The sequence below is a fragment of the Asterias amurensis genome, chromosome 8, assembly GCF_032118995.1.
Source record: "Asterias amurensis chromosome 8, ASM3211899v1".
NCBI lineage: Eukaryota > Metazoa > Echinodermata > Asteroidea > Forcipulatida > Asteriidae > Asterias > Asterias amurensis.
The window spans coordinates 5,124,796-5,152,354 of NC_092655.1; the positions used below are offsets into that span (position 1 = coordinate 5,124,796).

General features: G+C 37.1%; 1 protein-coding gene across 1 annotated transcript; it reads left to right on the forward strand.

Annotated features, from left to right (window-relative positions):
• The first annotated feature begins 578 nt into the window (after nt 1-578).
• Nucleotides 579-27,559, forward strand: LOC139941197 (uncharacterized). The gene is made up of 3 exons (XM_071937657.1): nt 579-764; nt 5,582-5,815; nt 24,827-27,559. Exons 2-3 carry the CDS (start codon nt 5,630-5,632, stop codon nt 24,938-24,940), a joined length of 300 nt encoding a protein of 99 aa, XP_071793758.1. The 5' UTR covers nt 579-764; nt 5,582-5,629; the 3' UTR covers nt 24,941-27,559.

A 27,559-nucleotide genomic window follows, 5' to 3' on the forward strand; every position in this document is an offset into this window, starting at 1 on the left:
GTGTAAGTCAAATCAGTTTGACTATAACCCATCGATACGATGATAATAAAGGAAAACATTGTTTATATGTCTTGTAACGTAAAATGAAACATTTTACCTTAAGACGTTTAAAAATGTTTTTGTTTGAGTTTGAACAAACTCAAGTATCTTACGAATAACCCCCAAAAGAACATGGAAGTAGTGTTTTTGATTCTCACCTAAACATAACTGAATTATTGATTTTACATATTCGAGACTATATCAGGGGAAAGTCTTCATCTTGTTTTGAAATCGCTGATTAATCACTTTCGTCATGACAGCTTCATAAAAAATAAAAAGAGGAAACAAATGGCTTGTAGTGCTATAGTCATTCACATAGGATTGCATAGAGTAGCCAACATATTCATACATTGGATACGGTTGTTTTATTGGACATAATTCAGCTCCACCACGCACGACCCAACGGTCACGGGGAACTACAACACGACAAACAGCTCTGATTGGTCGGCTAGGGAAACAGTTAGTCCCTCATTAATATTCATATCTTTTATATAAACCTGGCTGGCGGGGTGGTTATCTGTCTTTTTCTTTCTTCACTTTGAGAAGCCGTGAATAGAGAGCGAGTCCGGATACTTGGTTTGACTGGATTACTGACTGTAATATTTCTCCCACGTCATGTTCAGTGTACATTCTTTCTCCTAGTTCGTATATAAATGCTCCGTGACGTTGTGCAAAGTGAAGGGATCGTTTCATTTACAACTCAAGCTAGGTACTATTGGCTGCCGGTAAGTAACTCCCTTAATTTTCTTTAAACACAGTTTCTCGTTTAACTTAGTTTAGCCTTCGAGAAAGACTCCGCTATGGTCGAAACGTCATTAATAGCTTGACGTTGTGTTTTTACCATAGGTCTCTTCGTGTTGGTAAGCGATTTTCCTTTATCATAATTTACTTTATTTTGACATACCGAATTCTTATTTTTTTTTTTTTGATGATCGCAAGCAGGTGTTGGGTAGTAAAGATGGAAAAAAAATAATAAAAAATAGAATGAAATTGTATTATTTCGAAGAATAAAATTCATTAACTAATTCGTGGATCTCTCAAGGGACATGAAACACGAATGGTAGTTTATGCAAAACAACTATTAATAAGATTTGTGCACTTACCACTTAGCATTCACTCCTGTTTGTTCATCCTGGCGACGATCATTCTGTAGGTAAAAATATGGAATAATTAATTAGTTCTCATTTGAGACTAGATATAATAAAGCAAGAGATTTTACTCATTCAAACAATTCGTAATAGTTCAATCAGCAAAATCATCTTGTCATATGTACTCAGTACCTTTATGATGACGACCGTGTTTTGACTTTTGCCTCATTGTAATGCCCAACTAATGAAAATATTCAAATAATGTAAATTACTCCAAAATAGGTAAGAGTTCGTTTTAATTTTGTATATAATTTCATTTCCAGGTAAAATTCTATAGTTTATATCCATTTTCTCCATTTTTTGATCTCGGAGAATATCATGCATGTTTCAATTAATTTATCCTAATCAGGACGAAAGTAAAACGCCTCGTCATTATAGACGTGCCAGCCCTATACAAACTTTAGAGACAAACAAATCAAAACAAGTTTTAGTATTTTAAGCTCAGGAAAAGTGAACTAGTGTTTGATTGCTTTTATGGTGTATGGTTGAACTAAGCTCTATATAGGACTTTATGGGACTTTATGGGACTTTTTAATTATGTTTCAAAGTGAAAGACACATTGGTGTTAACTGTTGACTGAATCGGTTCTTTCTCTTACGTGAGATTCCCTTCCGATAAAGGGGTAACAAAAAGAAGGCTTTTTTTCACAGTATTTGTGAATTCACCGACTATAGGAATATTAGCTTCCGAAAAATATTAATAATCAAGACAAAGCTACATGAAGTAGAAGGCTATATTACTATGGGTAATATTGATTCGATAATTTGTATACAATGGACAGTCGGTAATAATTATGTCTATTAGATTCCAGTCACTTGGGCGAGAGTATACATTTTGTTTACTTCTTGAGTCATGAGTGGTTTTGTGAGCAAGCACCATGGTTGATTTAGAAAGGAGCAAATATGCTTTTAAGGGCTGTTGGCCAATCCAGCCAGGTAATGCAAGCTACCTTAGATGCTTTTTTTTCCAGTTCTTTTGTCCACCGAACTCGAGTTGCCCTCGTCTTTTTCTCTCCCCTCTCTCTTTCTCCTCGCATGAAGCCCCTAGAACGACTCGCTGATGGTCCCCTGCCTCCCTATTGTAAACTCTTATAACACTTGATGGCTGGTTACTTGAGTTCAATCTATAGCAGCTTCTACAGATAGTTTTTAGTCATTATAACTTGACAATATCGATGCAACACTTTGACGTTTTTATGATACCGGGTATCAATCCAGCCCAATACACAGGAGTGAAGGAGTGTATAGTGTACCATCTACCCCCATGGACATACACGTAACGTGTCCTGTAGTCATGCACCAGATCAGGTAGCCTTACGCCAATAGGGTCCACTTACAATCAAAGCAGCTCGGAATCATAAGCAACAATTTGCCTCTGTACAGAACTGCACTTGAAAAACGAGAACCCTGTGCACTTTTTCCAAAAGGCGAGAGAAAACGAATCATTGTATTGATGTAAAATATTTGAGCAGGGGGGAAGAACAGGCGTAAAGAAACCAGGGCTGTTATTAAAAGGTATCCATATCCCCCTGGCCTGGATGAGGACCAACTTTCATTGAGTTGCTAAGGAGTGTCCCGTGGCTTTATTGAGCAAAAAGCTTTCATTTGATTAGTGAGTAATATAATGCTTGTTAGTATTCTCTCCGTGTTTAACAGGGCCCTGAAATGATTGTCTTCAACATTAATTTCATGTAGGCCTAACCAGAAATGAGAAAATTGGAAATTAGATTAACATTAAGGGTTTGTGGAAGTCATTATTAAAAGTATGACGTGGGACGTTATCCGATTGAAAGACCTAAGTTATCCCCTGAAGACGATCAAAGGGTACTGATCGAAACTTTGAGTTGTCAACCATCGGCTCTTTTCAGCACCCTACTCAAAAGAGATTTACACATTTTGCTAACGCAAATATCACTTAATAATGGCAGTTGCCTTCTGTGACTTTATCTGTGCCTGATTGTTCCAATCATTGATCTTCTTTTTTGAAATGCTAGAAAGACATCTGCACAGTTACACATGATTTCTTCGCATTGATTTAAAATCGTACACCGAATACAAAGCCAGAGTTTAAACTTCTGCCATATCAGGCAGCAGAAACTTTGCGACTGATATAAACCTTTGACTCCTACGTGACGTCACGAGTCTCTCGAATCCTAGCACCACTCACGATACAACTATCGGGTATCCTTGCGTTAGTGGAGGGTTCTCTTCTACTTCAGTTTCGTCTTCTTCTCCTGTTCTCAACTTGGGATTATTACAGCAATGGATATTTGATGTTGAACGTGCTGGGATTAATGGTGCATTGCCGTGGTAAACCAAGTAAATTGTAACGTTATCTTGTTAGTGTCTTCTAAACTTCGATGATCGCATGAAGCAAACATCGTCTCAACATCGCCTCAACCAAACATTTCTTGAAATAAATCCTACGTGATGCTCACGGCAGTCTAGATGATTTTTAAACATACAGATATTAACCACTCAGAAGCAAAAATGTGCGTGCTAAGCTTTATTTACATACTTGGGAAGGCTCGGGCGCTGTCCGTGGTTAAATTGCACCAAATTGTGTTTCAAGACGACGTGTAAACCCCGACGGGAGATAAGTAAGAAAATGGGCCTGGTCAGCCATGAAATACATACTTAAAAGCTCCTGAAAGTGCTGGATAAAATTTGATCAATTATCTTTCTCTCACTGTTAGGTAATTTTGGTAAGACATGGCGTGAAGGGTTGTCGAGAGGTTATATGGCGTCAGGGACGGCCGGCGGTCCGATTTGCAAAATGATTTGTCAGCAAAACGGTCTTGCGTGAAGACATACACGAACAAAAAAAACACCTCACTACTCCCGCAAAAAAGTTTGTTAATTAAATCTTCTTGATGTCAAATATGCCAGTACAAAATAACGTGAAAATCGTGGGAAATTTTTCGAGTCATAAATGCGTATTATGCAAACATATTTGCGAGTAAGTGATAGATGGTTCGTCACGTGACAAACGCAGGTAGTCATTGTATGCGACGTCAACTCTTAAAAGTAAATTATTTACTTGAATAACGTCATCAGTTCAAAATCATGAAAATGGTTCGTGGATACATGCCAAAGCGCAGCTTCTCAGAGTCGATAAGGGGGTGTGCTGGGGGTGGGGAATGGTGGTCCCTAAAGAGACAGAGGCATTTGTATTCCCATCTGGAATTGTGTCTCGAGATTGTCTACTGTTTATTTTGTTGAGGGGTGTGGGTTTTAAGAAGGGAGTTTTTATAACGTCACTTGAGCCACACTTCTGTTTGCACTATAAAACCCACCAGCTCGCTGTAAAGTGTTATTCCCTTTGAATACATAATATAAATATATATGGGCCTATTCACGATGCTGAGAACTATACGAAGTGGGCTGATTATCCAAATATCACTCCGCGGACAAACAATCCCCTGTTAGATCCACATTTTAAAATGTGGTTTCTTGCTGGATATGTGAGATACCACTTTTATTTTTCAAGCAATTTTCCATTGCATATACTGATATGCAAGTTATAGGTTTGCGGTTTTGGCTGCACAATGGGCTTTGACAGTACAATGCTCGCTGCGGCTGGTGCCTATTTCAAATATTTGTTGTTAAACTGAAAAGTTTCAGATGTTAAAATCAACACCTCGATCCAGTCTTACAAGATATTTATTGTTAAAAGCAACTCTATTCAGGAACCACTGTTATTCTTCTAGCCCTTGAAATCATACGATACTTCTTAGTTTGTTTGGACGGATTTTGACTTGAGGCCTCGTCACTTAAGAAGGTTTGTGATTATAATTACTAGAGAAACATTCGACACAAGTAGTTATTTGAAATGGAAATATCGGGTTCCCTTGAGACTTGTACGTGTTTTGTCTTATAAGTCCGGCTTCCCACCGTACATGTTCCTTTCATGCATGCTTTGAAAACGCATTGAAAACATATCGTATAACTCAAGAGTATATTTTTTTTTCTTCTTTTCTTATACCAAATTGCATTGGTAAAAGAGTCGACGTGGTTTGCCCAATGTACGGTACAGAAACATACATACAGGTGCATGCTCTGTATAGTAATTTGAAGTAATTGATTGATTTGTACGAGTTGACGTTGCTTAGCACCACTGTCACGTGGTCTAATGCTGCCATTAAGTCTTTAAGTGACCTCGTTGACGGCGAATCAAACACCAGCCCTTTGGTGGCATTTCTGCTAGTTGATTTTGGTTGGTGGGCGAGTGAACTAAACATTGTGACGCACACTTGAGGTGAACTTGGATCTGATAAGAAAAGAACAAATCAAATCTCGTGTTCATTAGTCACATGTCGTTCGCTCTCCTTGCATCTTCACTGACACGACCGACTTAAAAGATAATTCTCGGTTCTCTCTCTTTCCTTCTTATAGGACTCCGGACATCATCTGTAGTTGATCTATCAATCGCGTTCGAAGACGATGGGGAGTTACTCGGTTACGGCCACCATATACCTAGCCCTGGTTTTAGGTTCTTTAGTATGTAGCGCCCACAATACGTTCACCATGGGTGGACAGAACAGGTGGAAAGCAGGGGGAAAGAGATCGGCTCCCGCAGGGCGCCCTCAACAAACTTTCTTGGACCCATCAAGCTTCAGTGAAGATCAGGTAAGTTTTGTTTATACCGTCAAGATTTTGAACCTCATTTTGCTTATACCCAAAGCCAGCTTTAAAAATCTTGATACATTCAGTAGATTTGTTTTGGACGATATACAAAACACCTGTCATTAATATTTAAGTCTCCCACCCGCTTGAGTTAAGAGATTATATTGAATATTTCTGTCATTATTTGATTCTCAATATAATAATCTATCATGCATAATACATGCTTTACACTCGAAATCAATAATGCATTTCATTGGAATGCATTGGTTTTTCATATTTGATGAAGTGTGGTACCTGACGAATTAAAATGAGGCTGAACTGAGTCAGAAGATTAACCACACGTTCCCAGGGATTACATTAACTCAAAATCGCTGTTTATAGCTAAACAAATAAATCATGTGAACATTGCATTCAAACTTGTCTATAGAAACATCGACTAACGATTGACATAGTGAATGTGGTTCGAATGTGTCAGTCGAAAATTCCATTTATATAGCTGTTTAGGTAAACGAAGGAGTTGGCACAGGTAGCGGTTTCATTTCGACTTCACAAACACTGCATTTGCAAATAAATTGCCTTAAATTTTCCTGAAGTTTTATTTTGGCTTTTACAATCAGCAATGCTACAAGACACTGGAAACGTTTGGTCACTGACAAAGACTAGTATTTTCACTTTGTCATCCCAATACATGCATAAATATATATAAAAAAACGGTGAAAATTTGGACTTAATTGGTCATCGAAGTTGCAAGAGAATAATAAACAAATAAAAAATTAAAAACACCATTGTTGCACAACTTTAAGAGCTTTCAAGATTACTAAAACGGCTTTAGGCATGCAGTCTTTTAATATTTAAGTGAGATAATCCTCTTTGTCAAAAACTCTCACTTCTCACAATGTTTTTTACTACTCAACAGCTATCCAAGTTTGCATGAACAATAATTTTGAGTATTTACCAATAATGTACAGTGCATTTAATACAAAGCTCCACGAGTACTTATCCAAATTGAATCGGGTTTTCACAAAATTAGAGACTTGCCAGTGCACTCGCTATGATTATCGGAGCATGTCAGTGGAGCATAATGACTCGTAAATCGCTACTTTCAGATCGATTTTTCCTTGAAGGGTCAAGGTAAACATCAATTTTTAATGACGCTAAATTAAAGCAGAAGCCTTCATTCCAAAAGTGATCTCTTAATACAAATCACTTTAAATAGTTACTCTACTAAATGATGAGTGTAAACACTTCATTTTACCAGTACTAAAAGGCTCTCAAAGCTACATGTATCTCACTTGTTATTCACTCAGATACTGAGATGATTTTTTTTCTCGGGCAATTCGTCCACAAACTTTACCTTTTTTATATTAAATTTGAAATGTATGAGGTACGCCGTTATTTTGCATCTGACATGTCAAACACTACAGTATTTGACGCCAAGTGCGGGATTTCTATCCTAAGATAGACAACATCAACACAGTAGTGGTATACCTTGGGGTCATACAACCAGTTAATTTAGCTCCACACCCTTACCACTCAGCAGTCGATCTACCCAAGAGGATAGAGTTATAATAATACCGCCGCAAGGGCGGCGTCATTCTAAAAGAACTAGCCGCCAGCAAAAGGGCTCCAGTATTAATTTCTTACTTTTGTTCTCTTAACGCGTGATCGCTAAATTTAATGAGATAATATTGTGTAATAACGGAGCTTATTGATCAACTTTTGTTCAAGTGTCGTTTTGTTAATATTCTTGGTATTGATCGACTCCGAGCCAGAGCCGACGATATATATTTTTTGTCTGGATTAATAATGTAGCAAAATGTAATTTTACATACCTCTAAAGATCGTGTTATTTATTTTGTTTACGCTTTTGAAAATATTAAAATGAAACACACGATCGGCATTAGCTAGCTGCGCCCCATATGACCCTCTCTTTCTCGCTATAACATTAAAAACTCAAATAAAGAGTCAACCTCTTAACATTATATCATAACAAATGTTATATAAATATACCAAAAAGTAAAAAAATACAGTATATTATGGCCTGGTTGTTTTTAAACGACTTTTTGCATTGACAACATAAGGTCAGTTTGGTCGGAAAGCAGTTTGCAAGAGCTAATTCTTTTCTTTTCATACTGTAAAGTATTTCCACATAAATTATAACTAACCGCCTTTTGAAGTGTTTAAAGGCAGTGGACACTATTAGTAATTGTCAAAGACTAGCCTTCACAGTTGGTGTATCTCAACATATGCATAAAATAACTAACCTGTGAAAATTTGAGCTCAATCAGTCATCAAAGTTGCGAAATAATAATGAAAGAAGAAAACACCCTTGTCACACGAAGTTGTGTGCGTTTAGATGGTTGATTTCAAGACCTCAAGTTCTAAATCTGAGGTCTCGAAATCAAATTCGTGGAAAATTACTTCTTTCTCAAAAACTATGGCACTTTAGAGGGAGCCGTTTCTCACAATGTTTTATAACCATCAACCTCTCCCCATTACTCACAACCGAGAAAGGTTTGATGCTAATAATTATTTTGAGTAATTACCAATAGTGTCCACTGCCTTTAAGCAAGCGGAAACACCTGAGAACCATAATGATCTATTCCGTGCGATGATTGAAAACGATCTTTGACAGTAAAAGCAAGAGTTTTGAAGGATCGACATTTACAGCGAGAGAATCATTAATAGCATGATCCGACAAAAAAGTGTCACATTGTGTCTTCATGTGTGTTGGATTAGCAACTTTTTAGCCAAGAGCAATTTTCATAAACATCTTTTTATATAAATATCAGATTTCCGCACCACCTCACCTTCTTATCCGGTTATCTAAACATATATTCTGATAGCAAACATGAGGTGTAAAATATACACTTTAAAATGACCGCTCGGTGTATGAATACCAGAGGGATGACGATGATGGCTGTTCACTTAAAGGAATACGTTGCCTTGGATCGGTCGAGTTGGTCTTTGAAAAGCGTTTGTAACCGTTTTTTATAAAATGCATATGGGTAGAAAGATGTTGTAAAAGTAGAATACAATGATCCACACAAACATGCCTCGAAATTGCGTGGTTTTCCTTTTACCTCGTCGACTAACACGTCGGCCATTTATGGGGGTCAAAATTTTGACTCCCATAAATGGCCGACCATGTTAGTTCGCACAGTAGAAGGAAAACCACGCAATTTCGAGGCAAACTTGTGTGGATCATTGTATTTTACTTTTATAACATCTTTCCAACCATATGCATTTTATAAAAAACGGTTACAAACGCTTTTGTTTTGACCAACTCGTCCGATCCAAGGCAACGTGTTCCTTTAAAAGGGTCTCATACGTTTGGTAATGACTCAGGAAATTAGTTGCAATAAAAACTTATTAGGTTAGAAGCTCAGCAGCCTTGGATAGTAGATGATGAATTGTGAGAGACATTTCTTTTCGAAGTAAAGCGGTTATGAGAAAAAAGGTATCACTTTGTACCACAAAGAATTTAAATCTGAAAAGCGTTACTGCAGTAACGTTTCTCAGTAAATTTGGGAACCACATGCGAATGAGATGAACTGGAAATCGTATGATATCAAAATGATAATTACATATTCGGTGGTTGTATTTATGGTTAGAAATTGTTCATAGACTAAACACACAATGACAGATAGGTACTTTGCATCGGTTTCACTGTCTTCAGAGATTACTCTAGCATCAATTTAGGGACTGTTCCAAAAGTCAAAAGCAACATCGATAAGGGGAACATTGTGTGTGTATAATATATTAATCTGTTTCTACTCTTTTGTTTATGCCACTAAAGAAGGTCCGGTCTGTATCGAAAGCTACGGCCATCTCCCTTACCAGTTGTATATGAATTAAAGTTATGTGAAATAACAGGGTATCGCTTTGATACCTTTTCAGTACCAAGACTGCTTTAAACAGACGACTGCTTCCATTGTTACTTTGTATTTGTAACGAAGTTGATTGAATTTGTCCTGTGGTAACACCGAGACAGTTTTTTTTTCTATTTTCTTTTTCAATCCAATCGAAACGAACAATTATTAAATTGTCGCCAAGTTGTTTGTAAAAATTGTGTACCATGCACTTTTTTTTACCGAACCATACTCATAAAGAATTAATTATTAAGTGAACTTTGTCGGCATATTGTTTATGATGCTGAAGCCATGCACCCTAGTGGCAGTAAGCAATCTAATTGAAATGCCATTTACGATATTCGTAGAATGAGTTGTATACCGCCGCACACAGGAATATTGTTTATAATTTCAAAGAATAGTTTTGTTAACAGATATAAAATTTGTATTCTTAAGAATACCCACACACTATACCCTTTAACAAAAAGTGTACGTCCAAGGGTTTTAGGTGTCACTGATTGTTCACAAGTACATCTGTCATATCAGTGTGATCCTTAAATGTCAAAACAACAAATTTAACCACTTTTGGAAAAATATGAGAAATGTGACTGTGTTTCACTAACACAAGATCTTACCCCCAGAGAATCTCTCTTGATCGGAAATTTAAACAAAAACAACAGAAGAGTCTCGACTTCTTGTTATCATATCTTTCTAGTGTCACCTCTGTGTTAGTTCTCACAGTATTGTATTGAGATTCATTTAGATCAATGTTGCATTTGTATGAGTCTTGAGTTACACCTGGTCCATTTAGTCCGGAAGTAACCCTTGTTTCTCCTGTAGCCAAAGCAACCACTCCAAATAGTGGAATCTATGATTACAAATCTAGGGAATAATTTAACTTGCAAGGTGAATTTAGTTTGAGATTACGAATGAAATCTACGTATGAAATTAAGAACCTCAATTGCGTATTAGTGCGAGGTTATTCGTTTTATTTCGGTGTCTTTGTCTTTTTCGTTCTTTCTGTTTGAATCACTTACTTCAAAGTTATCGAACAATCGCCTAAATTGTTGTGTGGGAAAGTACTAATTGTCGAACCAGATAAATCTACAATATAGAAATATAATTTATCATGAATAGGTACAAAGTAAACAGCCACATTGGTATGGATGTCCGTTGTACCAAATTATGATTATTTCATGTTACATTGTTTCCTGAATTTGAAACTTTCCTTTCGGCCCTTAGGGTCTAGTTTATAAAATACACAGACAATACTTAGTTGTTTCACTGACTGGCAGTAATAGAGATCATTTAAGAGAAGGCCTCCAAGAGGCGATTCCTAACAAGACTTGCTGGTCCGTGTCAAGGTTTTTTAATGTAAATTTATTGCAAATATTCCACACAAGGATAAGTCTATGGAAGAAATTTTGATCATGATTGACAAATCTTACCTCCAAGACACGTTATGGGTTTAAATACAGATTGTGTCATTATGATCATAAAAACAGATAAAGTAGACGACGAGCCTCTAATAATTGCGTAGATTGAAGGAATGGACACTATTGGTACTTACTCAACATAACTGTTAGCATCAAAAGTTACTTGTAAGCAATGGAGAGCTGTTGAAAGTATACATCATTGTGAGAAACGGCTCCCTCTGAAGTAACGTAGTTTTAGAAACAAGTAATTTTTCACTCAAATATTAAAAGACTTCATCAGGCCTGGAGCCTTCCAGATGATATCTGAAAGCACACTTGTGCAAAAAGGGTGTTTTTTTTTCTTCTGTCATTTTTATCTTGTAACTTCGACGACCAATTGAGCCAAGTTTTCACCAATTTGTTATTGTATTCATACATATATGTTGGGATACACCAAGTGAGAGTACTGGTCTTTGACAACTACCAACGGTTTAAAGTACCTTTGAGAAAAGAGCAAACGCAAATAGTCAGGAGTGCTCCCATAGGAAAACAAATAACACTCCTCGCCAAAACACCTTATTTTTGCCCGTGCTACCTTTAGCTCCTAATAATAGCGGAGGAACGTTTTACAGCAAGAGGGAGGGGAAGTCTTAAGAGATGGGACTTATAGAAAGTGACGAAGATTTACCAGCCGGAAAACTATTTAGCCTTGACATTCAATTGCTCTGTCGCTCATTTAGTATAGATACTTTCTGAATAGCTTGGAGGTACATTGTGACGTTCCGGGCTCGCTGACCGTGGCTGGGGATTGACTATCATTCACTTAAACTGCCACTAATAAGCCTTGAGATTTATAAATGCATATGTACCGGAAGACTAAAAGTAGGATTTGAAACTTTCAATCAAAGTACGCGTGATTTGATTGGTTATGAAAGGAAACAATATGTAGGGTGATAACAGGTGAGGTGGCGTACATTGCTGCAAGACCATGACAGAAACAACGAGCCAAACACCCTAGACTTTGCTTGGTTCTTTTATAACCCGTAGGACCTTTCATCCTATCCCAAGGATTAGGCAATAATGACCAAGTGCCTCTGCTTAAGGACACAAAGTGTCAAGGATTCTCGATACAATGATTAGCTGAAATTATGCCCATACCATCAGTGGTGAGGCACCATGTTCTATATGTTGTTTATACAGTTTGTTGGCCTCCAAGGCAAGAAAACAAGTTTGATTAAAACAAAACAAAAAGGAGGCATTTCAGACGGATTCATAACTGACGTACGGATTCAGGAAATTGAATCTTGGTACGTTAGTTGTACCAAGTATGATTTAGATTTTTCAACATGTCCATATCTTACGTTTTCATAGTACCTTTGCAGTTTCTACAATCTCTATATCTGGTCAAGACAGTTTACAAAATTCTCCGGGAAAAACATTTAGTATGATTTAGGAGTTAAACAGTCAACATATCTTAATATTTCCTAGAACCATTGCAGTCTATCTAAATATGTTATCTGGTCAGTACAATTTAGATGTTATTTTTAGATGTTAAAACATTTCCATGTCTTAAGGTTTCCACGAATCATTGCAGTTTTTAAAATCTCAATAATTTGGTCAACACAGTAAACAACCCTCTGGTCAAAACACGCCTGCATAAATTGCAATCACGTTTCTCTCTTATACGGAACTTATCAATTAATTCGTCCTTTATGAAAGATGAGGACTGCCCCGACAGAAACGCCATCACCAAAGCGACCTTGTTGTAGTTGTTTGTTTATACACCCATGCCCACAATGGTGGCAGAAACCAATATCATACTGCAGCAGTTTGAAAAGATGTGGTCTATTTGCGTAAATATGTTTGAATATTTCACACAGTGGCTGGATCCTTTAGGGATAGTCAACTCATCTGAATGAAGCGATACCCCGCGGGTATCACGAACTATTGCGGTGTCTTTTGGGGGTATGCGATCCCCCCTGAGGTGATATTGCAAGTATAAATAAGAGTGAATCAAGCATGTAGATCAACACCTCTACCTTAACAATGCCCAAGAAAATTTCATTTCCGAATGCGCTTTATAACATTACACGAACCATCCAACCGGTCACTAAATTTTCCATTTGGTGGTTTGTAAAGATGATAAAGTTAAGAAATGTGGTATTTACACGTGATCTGATTCTTAAAGGTCAGGTGCATCGATATTGATTAATTTAAGGCTATCATAATCGTGTTTCTCATGTTCAGCACATTAAAGTCTTATTTAAATCAGGACGTACACTTTCTAAGCATGACGCATAACAAATAATTATAATATTAACATTTTCTAGTGCACCATGTATGTCAGGGATGACACTCTGCAAAACGAAGGCCGAAGCAATGATTTCGAAAAAGTATCTGCTTGGCTGAGTTGAAGTGGGAGGCTGTTCACAAGGGATTGTATTAAAACTTTTTTTTTTTTTTGATCGGAGAGTTTCAATAAAACTCGGTGGATATCTTCATGAGTATAGTGATCAACCTTTAAAAAAGCGCGGCTCTCCGCTTTGCTTCGTAAAAATACTATACGCAGGTAGTGATATTAGCCGTGCAATATAGGTTTTTATCACCACTCCATTCTGCCAATCTGATTGGAGGATTAGCGCGTACTTGAAGATAAAGAGTGTTATCCATCGTTTTTCAAATACATCTCCCATAACACTACCGAGTTTGATTTGGCAAACAAAACATATAGAATTTGTCTTGAAAAAAGAAAAACGCACATTAAAGAACGTTCCTATCCCGAAATGGTTGTCATGGAAACAGCTGGTCCCGATAATCATTGTTTAAACATCACTCTAGACAATCAGAAATTCCAAAAAATTGATTGTGATCAAATGCAGCGTTAAAGGTTACAGGTAGGCACAATTCCTGAGCACAACTCGAAGTTGTTTTATCGTTTTCTTGTAAACAAAGATGGCTACCGTATTCATCAAAAGACAACTTGTATTTATTGATTTTGTCTCTAACAGTTTGCTTACGTCAGTAGTCCTTCAGAATGGAATGATGATTGAACTCTCCGGAAGTAATTCCCCTTGGCTTTTATTTGCGTCTTCCATTTAGGGGCAGTTTCATTGTTCCGCTCTCTCATCCCAGTGGCACACATCGTTATAATTGACAGGTAACAAAATATGACAACTTCATCACAGTAGCCGATTACCACACCATAACAATTTACTGCCAGTCAATACAGTATTGTCCACAACTTGACACTTTTCCATAGAGAGTATTATCATGATCAACTCTTGATGAGTTTCTGAGAAACAACAAGTCAAGGTTTTTGTTTCTACTGACGGCTACAGAGAACGTCATTCAAGCCGTTGACAAAACCTGACAAGATCTTCTCAGTTTCAGCAGTTCCGCTGTGAAAAGATTAATTACACAGAGTAAAGAGAATAGAATAAGACACACAAGAAGAAGTAAACTAGAGGAGAGGGCCGAGTAGTCTCTTGAAGTTTCCACTCACATAAATTAGTTTGATCATGTGAGTATTGTCAATTGAAGGCAAAGGAATTAAACAGTGGTAGATAAATAGAAAGAAGAAGATGGCATGAATAATTGTACGGGTTGTATGCTTGACAAGCTGCAGCAACTTGCTGACCGACGAAAACAAGACCTATACATGCTGAATTCAGGTATAAAATCGATGTATTGAAATTTTACCAAAAATGTTTTTATGGGTATTAGAGTTGACCTGGTCGGGCTGACTAGTAGGGATAATACCGTCATCCGTGTACAGATCTATACCCACATCCAGTCTTCTATAAACAATTAGACTTAAATCTTAAGATATATAGAGATGCAAAATCATCTCAATGCTTTCTCGCAATAAATAAGTATTGACAGTACTCCGGAACACTTAACAGCGCCGTCTTAAACAGAGCATTTTATCCCTTATAAGAGTTACCCGTATTTGACACTCTTGACAAACGGATTTCAAGATTAGTCGTGATGCTCATAGGCCAATGTGTAACAGAAGACATCCCGCGAGAAATCACGAGAACGAAGTTGAGAGGAAGGGGAGCACTATGGAGACCACAGCCGGAAATCAGTAGGGATGTCCTGACGATGTAATTAAGCAGACAGTTTGCACAGACGTGAAAGGCAGAACGTCTTTCCTTCTTTAAGATGAAGTGATGGTTGATGGATAAGAAAAGATAGATGATTTCACATCATACAGAATCTAGGTAGATATGTAAGATGTGAGCTTTCAAGTCATGTTATGACCATCCCTTGTGAAGCGGTTATAGTGTAAAAGGAGACACCGAGTGGTTTGAATATGCGGTACCCAGTGGGCTGTTGATACGTCATTCGATTGACTCGGGAGGTGGCTAAACCGTAAATTAAAAGGGCCATCAAGGGTATGTAACTCTTAACATGAAAGCTAACCAATTTGAAAACATTTCGTGACACCTGCACGACTCGTTTCTTAAAGGCAGTGGACACTATTGGTAATTGTCAAAGACTAGCCTTCATAGTTGGTGTATCTCAACATATACATAAAATAACAAACCTGTGAAAATTTTATCTCAATCGGTCATCGAACTTGCGAGATATGAATGAAAGAAAAAAACACCCTTGTCACACGAAGGTGTGTGCGTTTAGATGGTTGATTTCGAGACCTCAAGTTCTAAATCCGAGGTATCGAAATCAAATTCGTGGAAAATTACTTCTTTCTCGGAAACTATGGCACTTCAGAGGGTGCTGTTTCTCACAATGTTTTATACCATCAACCTCTCCCTATTACTTGTCACCAAGAAAGGTTTTATGCTAATAATTATTTTGAGTAATTACCAATAGTGTCCACTGCCTTTAAGTAGAACGAAGCTATAGGTTAAAAAACTCAAAGATACAATCCATTGACTGTTTATTTTTGGTTGACAAAGCTTCTCACGTTGTTGGCTTTCACTCATTGAAGACGTATAATACGAGGACACGTCACAAGGGTGATATTCAATATCTAAGATGACCAAGCAATAATTTTGTATGATAGATATCAATTGTTAACAATAGTCGCCTTTCAAGGCTGTCTTGTAAGGTATACCTCAAAACATATGGTCAAAGGGGATGTAATCTTTTAAGTAGTTCTGATTCTTTGGTGCGAATAACAACCAGGGGAATCTTCTTTGCAAGGAATTATAAAGTTCATCTCACTTTCTCTGTTTTTACCCTTGATGTTATTCTACTCGTGTTGACGATCTAAGATTGTCGGTGAGACGTGAGAGCGTCTTGACACTAACCGAGGTCTTGACGAGGTTTGCTTCCGATGGAGTTTTAATCTTAACTAAGTGGGGGCTTCGAAGAATGCGGATAAGTCAGTAGTGGTTCCCAAAGGGAAAAATTGGGATCCGATGACGTATGCAAACCTCAATATAACACTATTATAAAAAGTGAAATCTCAAAAAGATTGTTTTTTTGTCTCGATCTGATTTCTCAACTTACATCACCCTAGCTAGCGTCCCGAGTTGAACTTCTGAAAGGGACAACAAATAGTGTCTTGAATAAAGGGAAACACTTTTGTGCACTCTCTGTGCGGTTGCCATGTCAACGCCTCCCTCGTAAGACGCTGAACCCACATCAATTACTCGTTGAAGGAAAACAGGATTTTTTTTTTCTCAAGACTCTAGCCACCTGCATTAGAAATTTTACCGTCTGGTCCATTGTGATATCTGCGTGAATAAAGTTCATTCATACAACACTTGCGACTCAAATATTTACTTGGTATTTCGTTTCGTTTACCATTTTCCCCTTTTGATGTGTGGTAGAAAGATAAGTGTTACTTAGTATTTTTCATTCCCGGTACAATTTTTTACATATTTTCAATTTACTAATAAAACCATTGTTCAAAAGGTTTGAAAAGATATTGGTCAATTTTGCCTAGTACCCACGATAAATCGCAGGCGTAGGTAACCATGTAAACAAAAGTTATACTTGATATACTTATTGTATTGTTCTTTTAATCAATCTGTCTGTTGATTGTTATAATTGGGTGTGTGTGTGTGTTTTTGTCTGTACTGTTTAAATCAAGGCTCGTTTGAATTTCCCCAGTAAAACTCTTATCGTATCTTATAAGCTTGACAAATTGTCGGAACTCGACCTTGCTCCATGAATAACATCGGTCCACATTCAAGGTCGTTCGAAACGAATAATGAACTTGAAAGTTCATCATGAGCCACACACATGAGATAAAATATGATGAACCGGCGGTAATTGAAGGAACCTACCGCGATAATATGGGTCACCTTTCCGTGTTAATTATTGGTAGATTTGTTAAATTATATTACATCTATCCTCATCTGGGTCAGAGCTTGCCAACCGTGTCTGAAGTGAGGCTTGCTCAATTTTAGAAAAAGCCCGCACCGCATGCCCAAATGCGCATGATCGTTGGGTAACGGACTATGGGTGAAATCTGAGTATAAGCAACACCGGCAACCATAGTGGTGTTCTGACTTTTGAAGCAATGCGGACAACTACAAAACCTGGCATAGTTACTTATCACTTGCAGTATCAGCAGCTTGATTTGTTTCTTAACTGTACCCGGTTTCGCAAAATGCATTGCGGTACATTTTGTTAAGATGGCGCTCGTGCGAAATGGGCTATTGTCATCAGTTTTTACACACAGCTACGAAGAGAAAAAACTTGCGAGAAGAGGTCACATGCTGAAATGGAGATCTTCATGTTTGCCAGTTTTTTGAACAATGACATGATTAGTAATAATAGGTGAATAACCCTGAATAAGAAAAGAGAATCTACATGGGACACCACAAAGTGCACTCGATGTCAACGCGTGCTTTTGGGAAAGTTTAGGTCAACGTTATTAGATGCCCAACTTCCAATCTTTGTTTTATAGTAATCATGTTATTTCATGATCTCTAATGATATAGAGGCGTCACTCTCCCGTTACCATGACATTTAATAAAAGCACAGTCTGCAAGTTGACGTAGGCCCTCTCTCATTCACTATATAAATGTAACATTAATTTGCCTGGTTTACTGAGGTTATTAACGCAATTTCGCTATTATCAAACACTTCATTTCCAGCTAGGCGTCAGTTGAGTCATACCACGGTTTTCACTTGAAGGGGGAGATTTGACAGAGCACTTGAGCGTCTTTAAATAAACTTGAGTCTATGTTTAACAAGTTGCGACTGGACTAGAGATCCAGGCACAGTCTTGTAATCTTGTCATCATCAGGCTGCGAGAGGAGTGCCTGACTGCTTCGGCTGAATCTTTTCATTTTGGTAAATTGTCGATCCCGAAGCAAGCGCTTCTAAGACTGGGGCTATATAAGTCACAGTGGAGACAAGTCTACGGTCTACGGGTAGAGCACGTTGATTTTACAGTGATAACATCAAATAAAATTCGAGGGAACTAACGCCACATGACTGACGTACGCTAGATAAGATATCAAGAAACACAGGCGGGAGGGCCCATTGAACTTGCAAGAGATTTTGGGTTTTTTGTAAAGAGAATAAATAGTGGCTGTGTTATGCCAATGGTAGGCCTTGGAGGGATATTCAAATGCCTTACATTGGGATGTTATTGCTCATCAATCGTTATACGCTATCCATGCAACAGCCTCAACTATCTTTAAACGTTTTATACAACAATAAAGCAAAAGAAAAAAACTTCATCACATGACTTAATTTTTGTTTGTTTGACCATATACAATACTTGAAATTATCATTACGAAAAAAAAGCTTGATTTCAGTGTCTTTTAAACCCCACGTCATGACGTGTATATGAGTGGTCAAGTGGAATGATTCAAGTTACAAGACTCGGATATTGGCAGTACATCAAGAGTATCGTATTCATCTTAAGACAGTACGTAAATAGGCTCTTCTCAGCATCTCAGTTATAGATAAGGAGGTGAGATTATGGCCATCTTTTTATAAAGATTCAAGTGTTCTATTGGTTATTTGGTGTTATTTGTACAATGGAAGCAGTACAGCAAACATCTAAGCTACTCAAAAGACACTGCATACGTAATGATGAGGTTTATTGGACTGACAGGCAGCGGTAGGTAGTATTAGGCGTGTGTTTCTCGTCGATTTATAAGAAGATATAAAATCGCTGATTGTTATCATCTTGAGCAGATATTAAAGGTAGAGACTTCGTGATGAATATAGGCACGAAGGTTTGTAAAAATCTACCTATGAATCTTCATAAATCAAGGTTATTCCCAACGTCCGCGTACAATCTCCCAAAGGGAAGATAAACCAAAACAAGAGGTTTGACAAAAATCTTACAGCAGCGATCGATTCAAAAACTGAAGTTTCACCATAGAAGAAAACTTCCAACAATTTTCTTAAGACGCATGATTTCCTATCTTTTGATTTATAACGGCATTGCAAGTGTCACTACACTTAATGCATCATCCTTATTTTAGAGTTGAAATAAATTCTTTTCGGTCAAACAAGATGTATTTCTGATAAGCATTTTAAGTGCGGCTGTTACTCAAATTATCAAGACTACTGTGTGAAATGAAACAGTAACAGTTTACGAGTTAAACAAGTTAAATCTGAGTTGTTTTATACGTCGGAAAAGTCATTAGGAAACATCAGTTGTGTTCGTATTATTGTTTTCAATCGATCTGGAATGACAGCAAGATATTCCCCAAAGTGACAGCATCACTTTAACCCGTAGGCCAGAAATTGCGAATATTTAGAGAAGATGATATTAAGAAAACACTTGTGTGAGAGAATGCCAACAGGGGAAAACCCACACAGTCAAGTAGGGACTGAAAAACGCAACCCGCAGGCACGCCACCGGCCTGGGGTTCGAACCGGGCTCCACAGAGGTGAACTGCGGGGAATAGTTCACTGAATGAACCCGGATGCCCATTATTGAAACATATTTATTTCAAAGGCTGACTGGACACATTTGGTTAACTGTCAAAGACCAGTATTTTCACATGCCACGCTTGGTGTATCCCAAAAAATGCATGAAATAACAGCTTTGTGAAATTGTTGACTCACTTGGTCATCGAAGTTGCAAGAGAAATGTGTGTGCTTTCAGATGCATAGAAAGGGCTTCAGGCCCGATGAAGTAGTTTAATATTTAAGTGAAAAATTACCTCTTTCTCAAAATCTATACGTTACTTCAGAGGGAGTCGTTTGTCACAATGTTTTCTATTGTTTTCTATTATCCATTGCTCAAATACCAAGTTTGTATACTAACAATTATTTTGAATAATAACCACTAGTGTCTAATGCCATTAAAAGATGCTGCTCGTTGTGACTGATGATTTGTTTTATTGTGACTTTAAATCACAATACCCTCTGGAGATACCAGACACCAGAGGGTATTGTCAGGGTATCTTCCTTCAGGCAAAGATGAAAAGATCATGTCAGTGGACTCAGCCAAGACGTGTCTTCTATCTTATTAAGAGCATAATCTTTCAAGATTTGTTTCCCCATATTAAAGTCGTTATTTCTATGTTTATGTTTAATTGTTTATCTTGGGTATGGAATGGAAATAAAGTGAATTAATTAATTGAATTGAAATGAATGTGAACTAGAAATTCAAACACTCTTCAGATTTCCTCTCAAGAATTTGAAGTGACTAGTTTGTGGTTAACAGGCCTGATACTTCACGGGGGCAGCGAAGGCAATTGCCTCTGCCCCCTGGTCATTGCCTTGGTACCCGTGAAATGATGTAGAAATTTACAATGTTCTCTTAGTGTTCCCCTCACCAAGGAACCATTGTCTTGGTGGCCTTGCACTTGATAAAAAACAAAAACACGAAGCATTCAGGCCTGGGTAAGTAGATGAAGGGACATTTTACCTAAGGTGAGATGGTACGTGTTCCACACTTAAGTTAGAAACCACGGATCTATCATTGTCAGCTAATTATTATCCCAATGTCTTTGATAATCCTTAACTGAAGAGTCCTAAGTTGGGAGGGTCTCTATCTTTCAAAGGAACTTTCCTGTTTTTACTAATCTAATTATGGTAATGATAATTCGTTCAGCTGGGGGATGTTGTGCATCATTTCCATCATGTTATATTTGACACTTCTCATCCCACCTTCGTGGATTGTTATTATTTTTCCCCCTTGATCAATAATAATAATCGCCCACATACATTCAGGGAACAGCGATGCCATGGGAAATACTACAGTCAATATACAGAAAGATCAGGTTGCTGACGAGTGTCTAACAAAAACGGTAGAATACCAAGTGTTTTGCTACCCACTCAATTAAAAACGGATGTATATATATGTCCACCCCCTAAGCCTGCGGGCAACGGTATCTCTTGAAGATGTATGAACAAAAGTGAAGTAGGCAACGATATCTGTGTTATAAAATAAAAGCATCTCCATTGACCTGTGGCAGTTTGATGTATTTGACAGGTGGAAAGCAATTAAAACTTAATGATCATTAGGTCCATTTATAAAATTTGATATCTCCAAATGGGTCAATGAATAAAGAGCCCATTAAACAAATTAAAGTGTTGTCAATAATTTGATGATATTTTTCCATTTAAACAAATTGACAATGTCGTCAATAATTTGATGATATTTTCCTTATTTGGGATGTCCTTGAACGAGAGTGCATGAACCGTGAGTGATGAACCGCATCTTGATTCAAAGAGTAAAAATTAACAGTGACGACCACGACCACAAATGCCACACATTACCTTAATTTGAAAGAGTATATAAATAAAATAAAAAATAAAAAAAAAAATAAAAAAACGTGTTATAAACATTAAAGGCAGTGGACACTATTGGTAATTACTAAAAATAGTTATTATCATAAAACCTTTCTTGATTACCAGTAATGGGGAGAGGTTGATAGTATAAAACGTTGTGAAAATAGCTCCCTCTGAAATACGTAGTTTACGAGAAAGAAGTAGTTTTCCACGATTTTGATTTCGATACCTCAAATTTAGAATTTGAGTTATCGAAATCAAGCATCTGAAAGCACACAACTGCGTGTGACCATCGTGTGATAATGATTTTGTTTTTTGGGTTTTTGTTTGTTTGTTCATTATTATCTCGCAACTTCGACGACCGATTGAGCTCAAATTTTCGCAGGTTTGTTGAGATACACTAATATGTTGAGATACAATAAGTGAGAAGACTGGTCTTTGACAATTACCAATAGTTTCCAGGGCTTTAAAGAAGGTTGTGGGATCGAATTAAACCCGAGTCATGCATGTGATTTTTTTTTTCACAGAACTCAGGAAAGGACTAAGTATACAGTGCTTACGCACATCGGTGTAAGGGTAAAATCAAAATTAACATGTTTTATTCTCGATCCAAATTTAACATCTCATAAATCACACAAGCTGCCCTTTATTTTAAGTCCTGATATTTCCCTTCAATTTGCTGACATCAGCGAACCTCTTTTTAGTTTTACTTTCATCACTTCTAACATTGTGCACACTCAGCACTGAACAAGCTTGAGGTGCTTGAAGAATATCACATACGTAGCGAAAATTGATAGATTGGTTGTGTTGTTGATGCAACATTAAACGTCTTAACATCAGTAAGATTACGTGACACGAATGCTTAAAAGTTGCTGCAGCGCGGCCATAGTGTATGGAAATTAGCACAACTTTATGAGACTTATCTTATATTTCTTTCTTTACAACATTGTCCTCTGGTCATACTACGTCATCACTGCCCAAATCATAAGGGCCAATCAAGTGACATCCTCTGCTTAATATTTCCGGGTCTTCCACCATCTTAAAGAATTTGCATACTTAGTTAATGTCACAAAGAAATAACTTGTTACGCAGAAAAAGTCTTCCCAAAGAAATCGAATCTGCATACAAAAATACCGTGTTTGAAAAGTCTTACATTAAAAAGGGCCACACTGAATTGATATTTTGTTGACCCCAAAATAAACTTGGCCTATATGCTTCATACAGAACAAGCATTGTTGTTTGGATTATCAATCAGAGATTATCAAACATCAGAGAGAACTTCATAAACATGCGACATTAAGAAAGATGGCAAATGGGCGGTATAATTCTTCTATTTCTTTATTTATAGAACGGTCAAGTAAACAAAACAAATCCATTTGACCATCCTCCTCTCTCCCCTTTCCGCTTTCATAGTAAAATGGCTTAAAATAATTCATCTTTCGCTATGAATCAGACGGGTATAAAATACCCTACGGAATATTTTAGTATTACAATCAATACATGTCGTGAGGTATAAAGAGTCCATGCTACTGGAATGTCTTCGCACCCTGCATCTTTGGGTACTTGTGCATTACTAAAAGCACGCTTGGCTGATATTTTCAACTAGTTTAATTATCTTTATGTCAGAGATGTATATAATTTTTTACGACACCACGAGTTGTTGACTGAGTTCTAGAAAAAAATTAAAGATATAGATGAGTTCTGACAGCGAGGTTACTTTATAGTTCGCTTGGTTCTTACAAAAGTCCAAAGACAACCGTATTCAGACAAAGTTTAGTTTAAAACTCATCTCTCGTTAGATTCCATTGCAAGGTTTGTTTGGTTCTTCAAAAAGGATAAAGGTTGGGGGTATTGTTTAGCCTAGTTTCGGTAAAAATCCAAGGGTTTCTTGGGTTTCACAAAACTCAAAAGATTGCTGAGTTTTCTTGCATATTGTTTAGTTCTATGGTGTGCTGGATTCATTGAAAACTCCATTATATACCTGAGCTCTTATAAGGTTGTATCTGTTACATTGCCAGTTCCATTTATTTCTTACAAAAGTCAAATGTGACCATGTTCCTGATAAAGGTTGCGGTATTTTATGTCTTAGTTCCATTAAAATTCCATTTGACTATTCTCCACTCTTCTTCCGCTTTCTCAAAGTAAAATGGCTTATAGAACAAAATGCACTTGCATTCATCTTTGGATAATAAAATGAATAAGACGGGGTAAATCTACCCTACGGAACCCTTTCAAGTCATGTGTATCGCGTGTAGAATAAAGGGTCCATGCTACGGGAATGCTTTCGGTACATTTCATCTTTAGGTACTTTTATATTACCTAAAGCACGTTTGGTTGGAATTTATTCAACAAATTGGTTTCATTATTTTTATGCCAGAAATGTATTTACGACATCTTTCGAGTGGTTGACTGTGTGCTAGGAAGATTAAAAGATTTAGCCGAGTTTGATAGAGAGTATTTAAATTATTACATTTATAGTTCCTGTACGATTCCAGGGTTTGCATGGTTCTTACAAAAGTCAAAACATTTACCCTTGTTCTGATAAAGGTTGCGATACTTTATAATTTGGTTATAAGGTTTATTTGGATCTTGAAGTCAAATAATCACATAGCCGTGTTATGATAAAGGTTGCGGTATCCGTAAGAATAAGATATTAAGGCTAGCCTGGTTTTTACAAAAGTCTGAAGGTTGCGGTATTTTGTAACCCATAAGGTTCCGATAAAATTCCATGGTTTTTCTTGGTTTTTGTGTGTGTGTGTGTGTGTGTGTGTTTTTTTTTCTTTTTTTTTTCTTCTTTTTAAACAAAACTTAGCTCAGTTACTTTGTTGTTTAGTTCCCGGAGGGTTCTACGGTTTGCTGAAATCTTAGAAAACTCCATGGTTAACTGAGTTTATAAATTTTGTCCCACTCTATTCTAGGTCAGATTGAGTCCTCCAAATGAAAAGCTTTGATTCTGACAAAGTATAGTTTGTTCTGATGGAAAGCTGTATTTTTTTATATTTACAGAGATTTTAACCGCGACATTAATCTGTTTTTCAATTGTCGCTTTATTTTTTCTGCAGCAAGGAGAAACGACAATTACGCTACGGGAGATGCTGGTCGACATGAGAGACTACTGCAGTTTCCTCTTGAAGCTACTTGACAACGTTCGGCTGCCTCAAACCGAAAGAAAATGACACTTCTAAGATGAAATCAGACGCCAGACTACTATACCCCGTCTATCTTTGTCTATCTTGCGAAATGGAGGAGGCTGAGCCCAGACATGAATTGCAGGACCTTATTACCAGGGAGACCGTGATGGGCAGTTCCGATTCTCTACTTTAGAGTAGTGACGTCATTCCGCAGGATAAACAATGATGGATGAAAATCGACTGAGAAAGACCACCCTTGTGCTTGGGGGGTTTACTCTCCCTCAACACAGCGACTATGAAATTAAACGAGACAACTGGAAAGTGAAAACGACAAACTTGTATATTTTCAGAATAGTACATCAGCCTCTTTTCGATTGTGTTTTGGGGTGTGTACGCGGGCGCCTTTATTCTCCAACGTATACAAACCTCCTTTGACCACACAGCTACTAACAATTGACATTGCTATCATTCAATTATTCCCGCCGATATTTTCGACGGTCTTTTTCTTTCTTCAAAACACCCGTAATTTTTTTTTTTTTGGAACACGTGGGGATTGAAGCGTTTTTGAGAAAACAGTTTTCTAAAAATAAACCGATACGATTAATTTCCCAGCCATTTGACGTTTAAAAACGAGAAGGCCCTACCCTACTGCGTACATTTTTATTGTTCCCTGTTTAGGTCATCCTTTTCAAATTTTACAAATTACTCTATGAAACCTACAAACCACTAGTTAAATTCTGCTAAAAGCTTATTGCTTTTGGAATTCTAGTCCCATAAGAAAGCAAAATATTCGTGTTAAGCATACACATGTGCTTAGGCGTAAGCGTATTTGTACAGGTTAACAAAACAATTGAGCGGCCAGCTATTGCAGCACCAAGGTTTACCATCAGTAAGTACCGGAAGGTTAGCATGCTTTAAGAGATGAAATTCCCCTTAATAATAATAATTATTACGAGTCCAATATAAGGTGTAAACCATGTTCCGCAAAGGTCAATGTTTTAGTCCACGGGTGTAATCAATTGAATTATTATATCAGTAAATTAAGAAGCTAAATGAAGAAAAACAAAAGTTTTTGACAGAATTGTGCACCTGGCAACCTCTTATGACTGACCGTTGTAAAGTATCATAAATTTATGTTCACATAATAATTACTATTATTATTTTGATTTTTAGATTAAGAACATCACTATTAGAGATATTCTTGTAGGGTAATTTAAATTATCTCAGTTCGTATTAACTGGTTGAGATTGAATGTAGTTGGGCTATTCTTTAAGTAAATGCTTTAACTATAATGCACCTACGGATCACTTGAGAACAATTTTATTTTTCAAAAATTGTTTCTATGCTAGTTAGCCTTGGGAAGAGCAAAACTCAGTCCTAACGCGAACAGCTTTGATTATTTGGGTCAAACTTGTTTACAACTCCAGCAACCCAAAATAAATAATTGGTTCGTCAGGGCTACATCGCCACTTGGTGATTACAGTACTTGCTAAATGCAATCAAATAAAAAGAAATTTGATATTTACAATTTGAAAAAATGACAGTCCAAACAAACATCGTGCCGCCATTTTGACTACTTCGTTATTTGGATACAAGGAACTGATATTCAAAATGCAGACTAGGCTAACGCTAGTATCTTGTTTGTCTCCTAAGAGGGAATTGCAAGGGTGTGGGATGTTTCTCACCACAAACCTATATTTTCAATTATCGTATACTCAAGGGTACCTAAGGGGAAATGAGACGTCTAAATTAAAATTGCCTTTTTGTTGTTGGACGTTTCTTTAAGAAAATGTTTTGACGACTGAAATTACTCAGTAACAACCAATGGCGATTGCTTCATCACTGTCATCATGTTTTCATTACGTTATTGTGAAGGCTCTAATTCTATGGTTGGCCATCGGCATATTTATCATAAATCGTTGTTTCAACTATTATTTTTTGAAGAAGTGTACTATACAGGTTGGGCAAAATGCAGTTCTCAAAAAAACACGTGTCAAAGCACAGTATTGATGAGATATACATCTTTCAGCAGATTCCTTAGCTTTTACTCTCAAAACATGTTATTTCATACAAACTATTTATTATACAAAGCAGAGGTGGGTCTGGAATCCATTTCTACCAATAGGACAGCCCATTTACATACAGGTACTAAAATCGACCGCTGATTAAACTTTATACCAACAGATGGGCCCAAGTAACGTTTCATATTTTAACCAATTCAGCATAAAAACCATTACTATTTCCATTGTGTGTTACATGCATGCGAAATTTAAATGGTCCTCGGTTAATCCAAAAAAGGGTTCACAAAGTAAATTGGGTCGAGCTTGACATTGCTTCCGGATTCTTTGCAGTTACTTCCGGATTCTTTGCATTTGCTTCCGGGACCTGCATTGGCTTTTGAGGTTTGTTTCCTGGTCATTCTTTCTTAATCTGGGTAATTCTGGCTTAGATCTTGGGGAACAATTATGTTTTTCTTTAGTCCTGTATTTAATACATCAAGCTCTGATTGTAGGCACGTAGCTATATTCTTTAAAAGCATAAAAATAACCAAGTCAAATTCATATATATCTTAAGTTAGAATGTGGAGTATACTGTATATAAAAGGCGTACAATCTTTTATTTTGGCTTCATTTTACCATCTTGAATAAATTATTTGAAAAACTA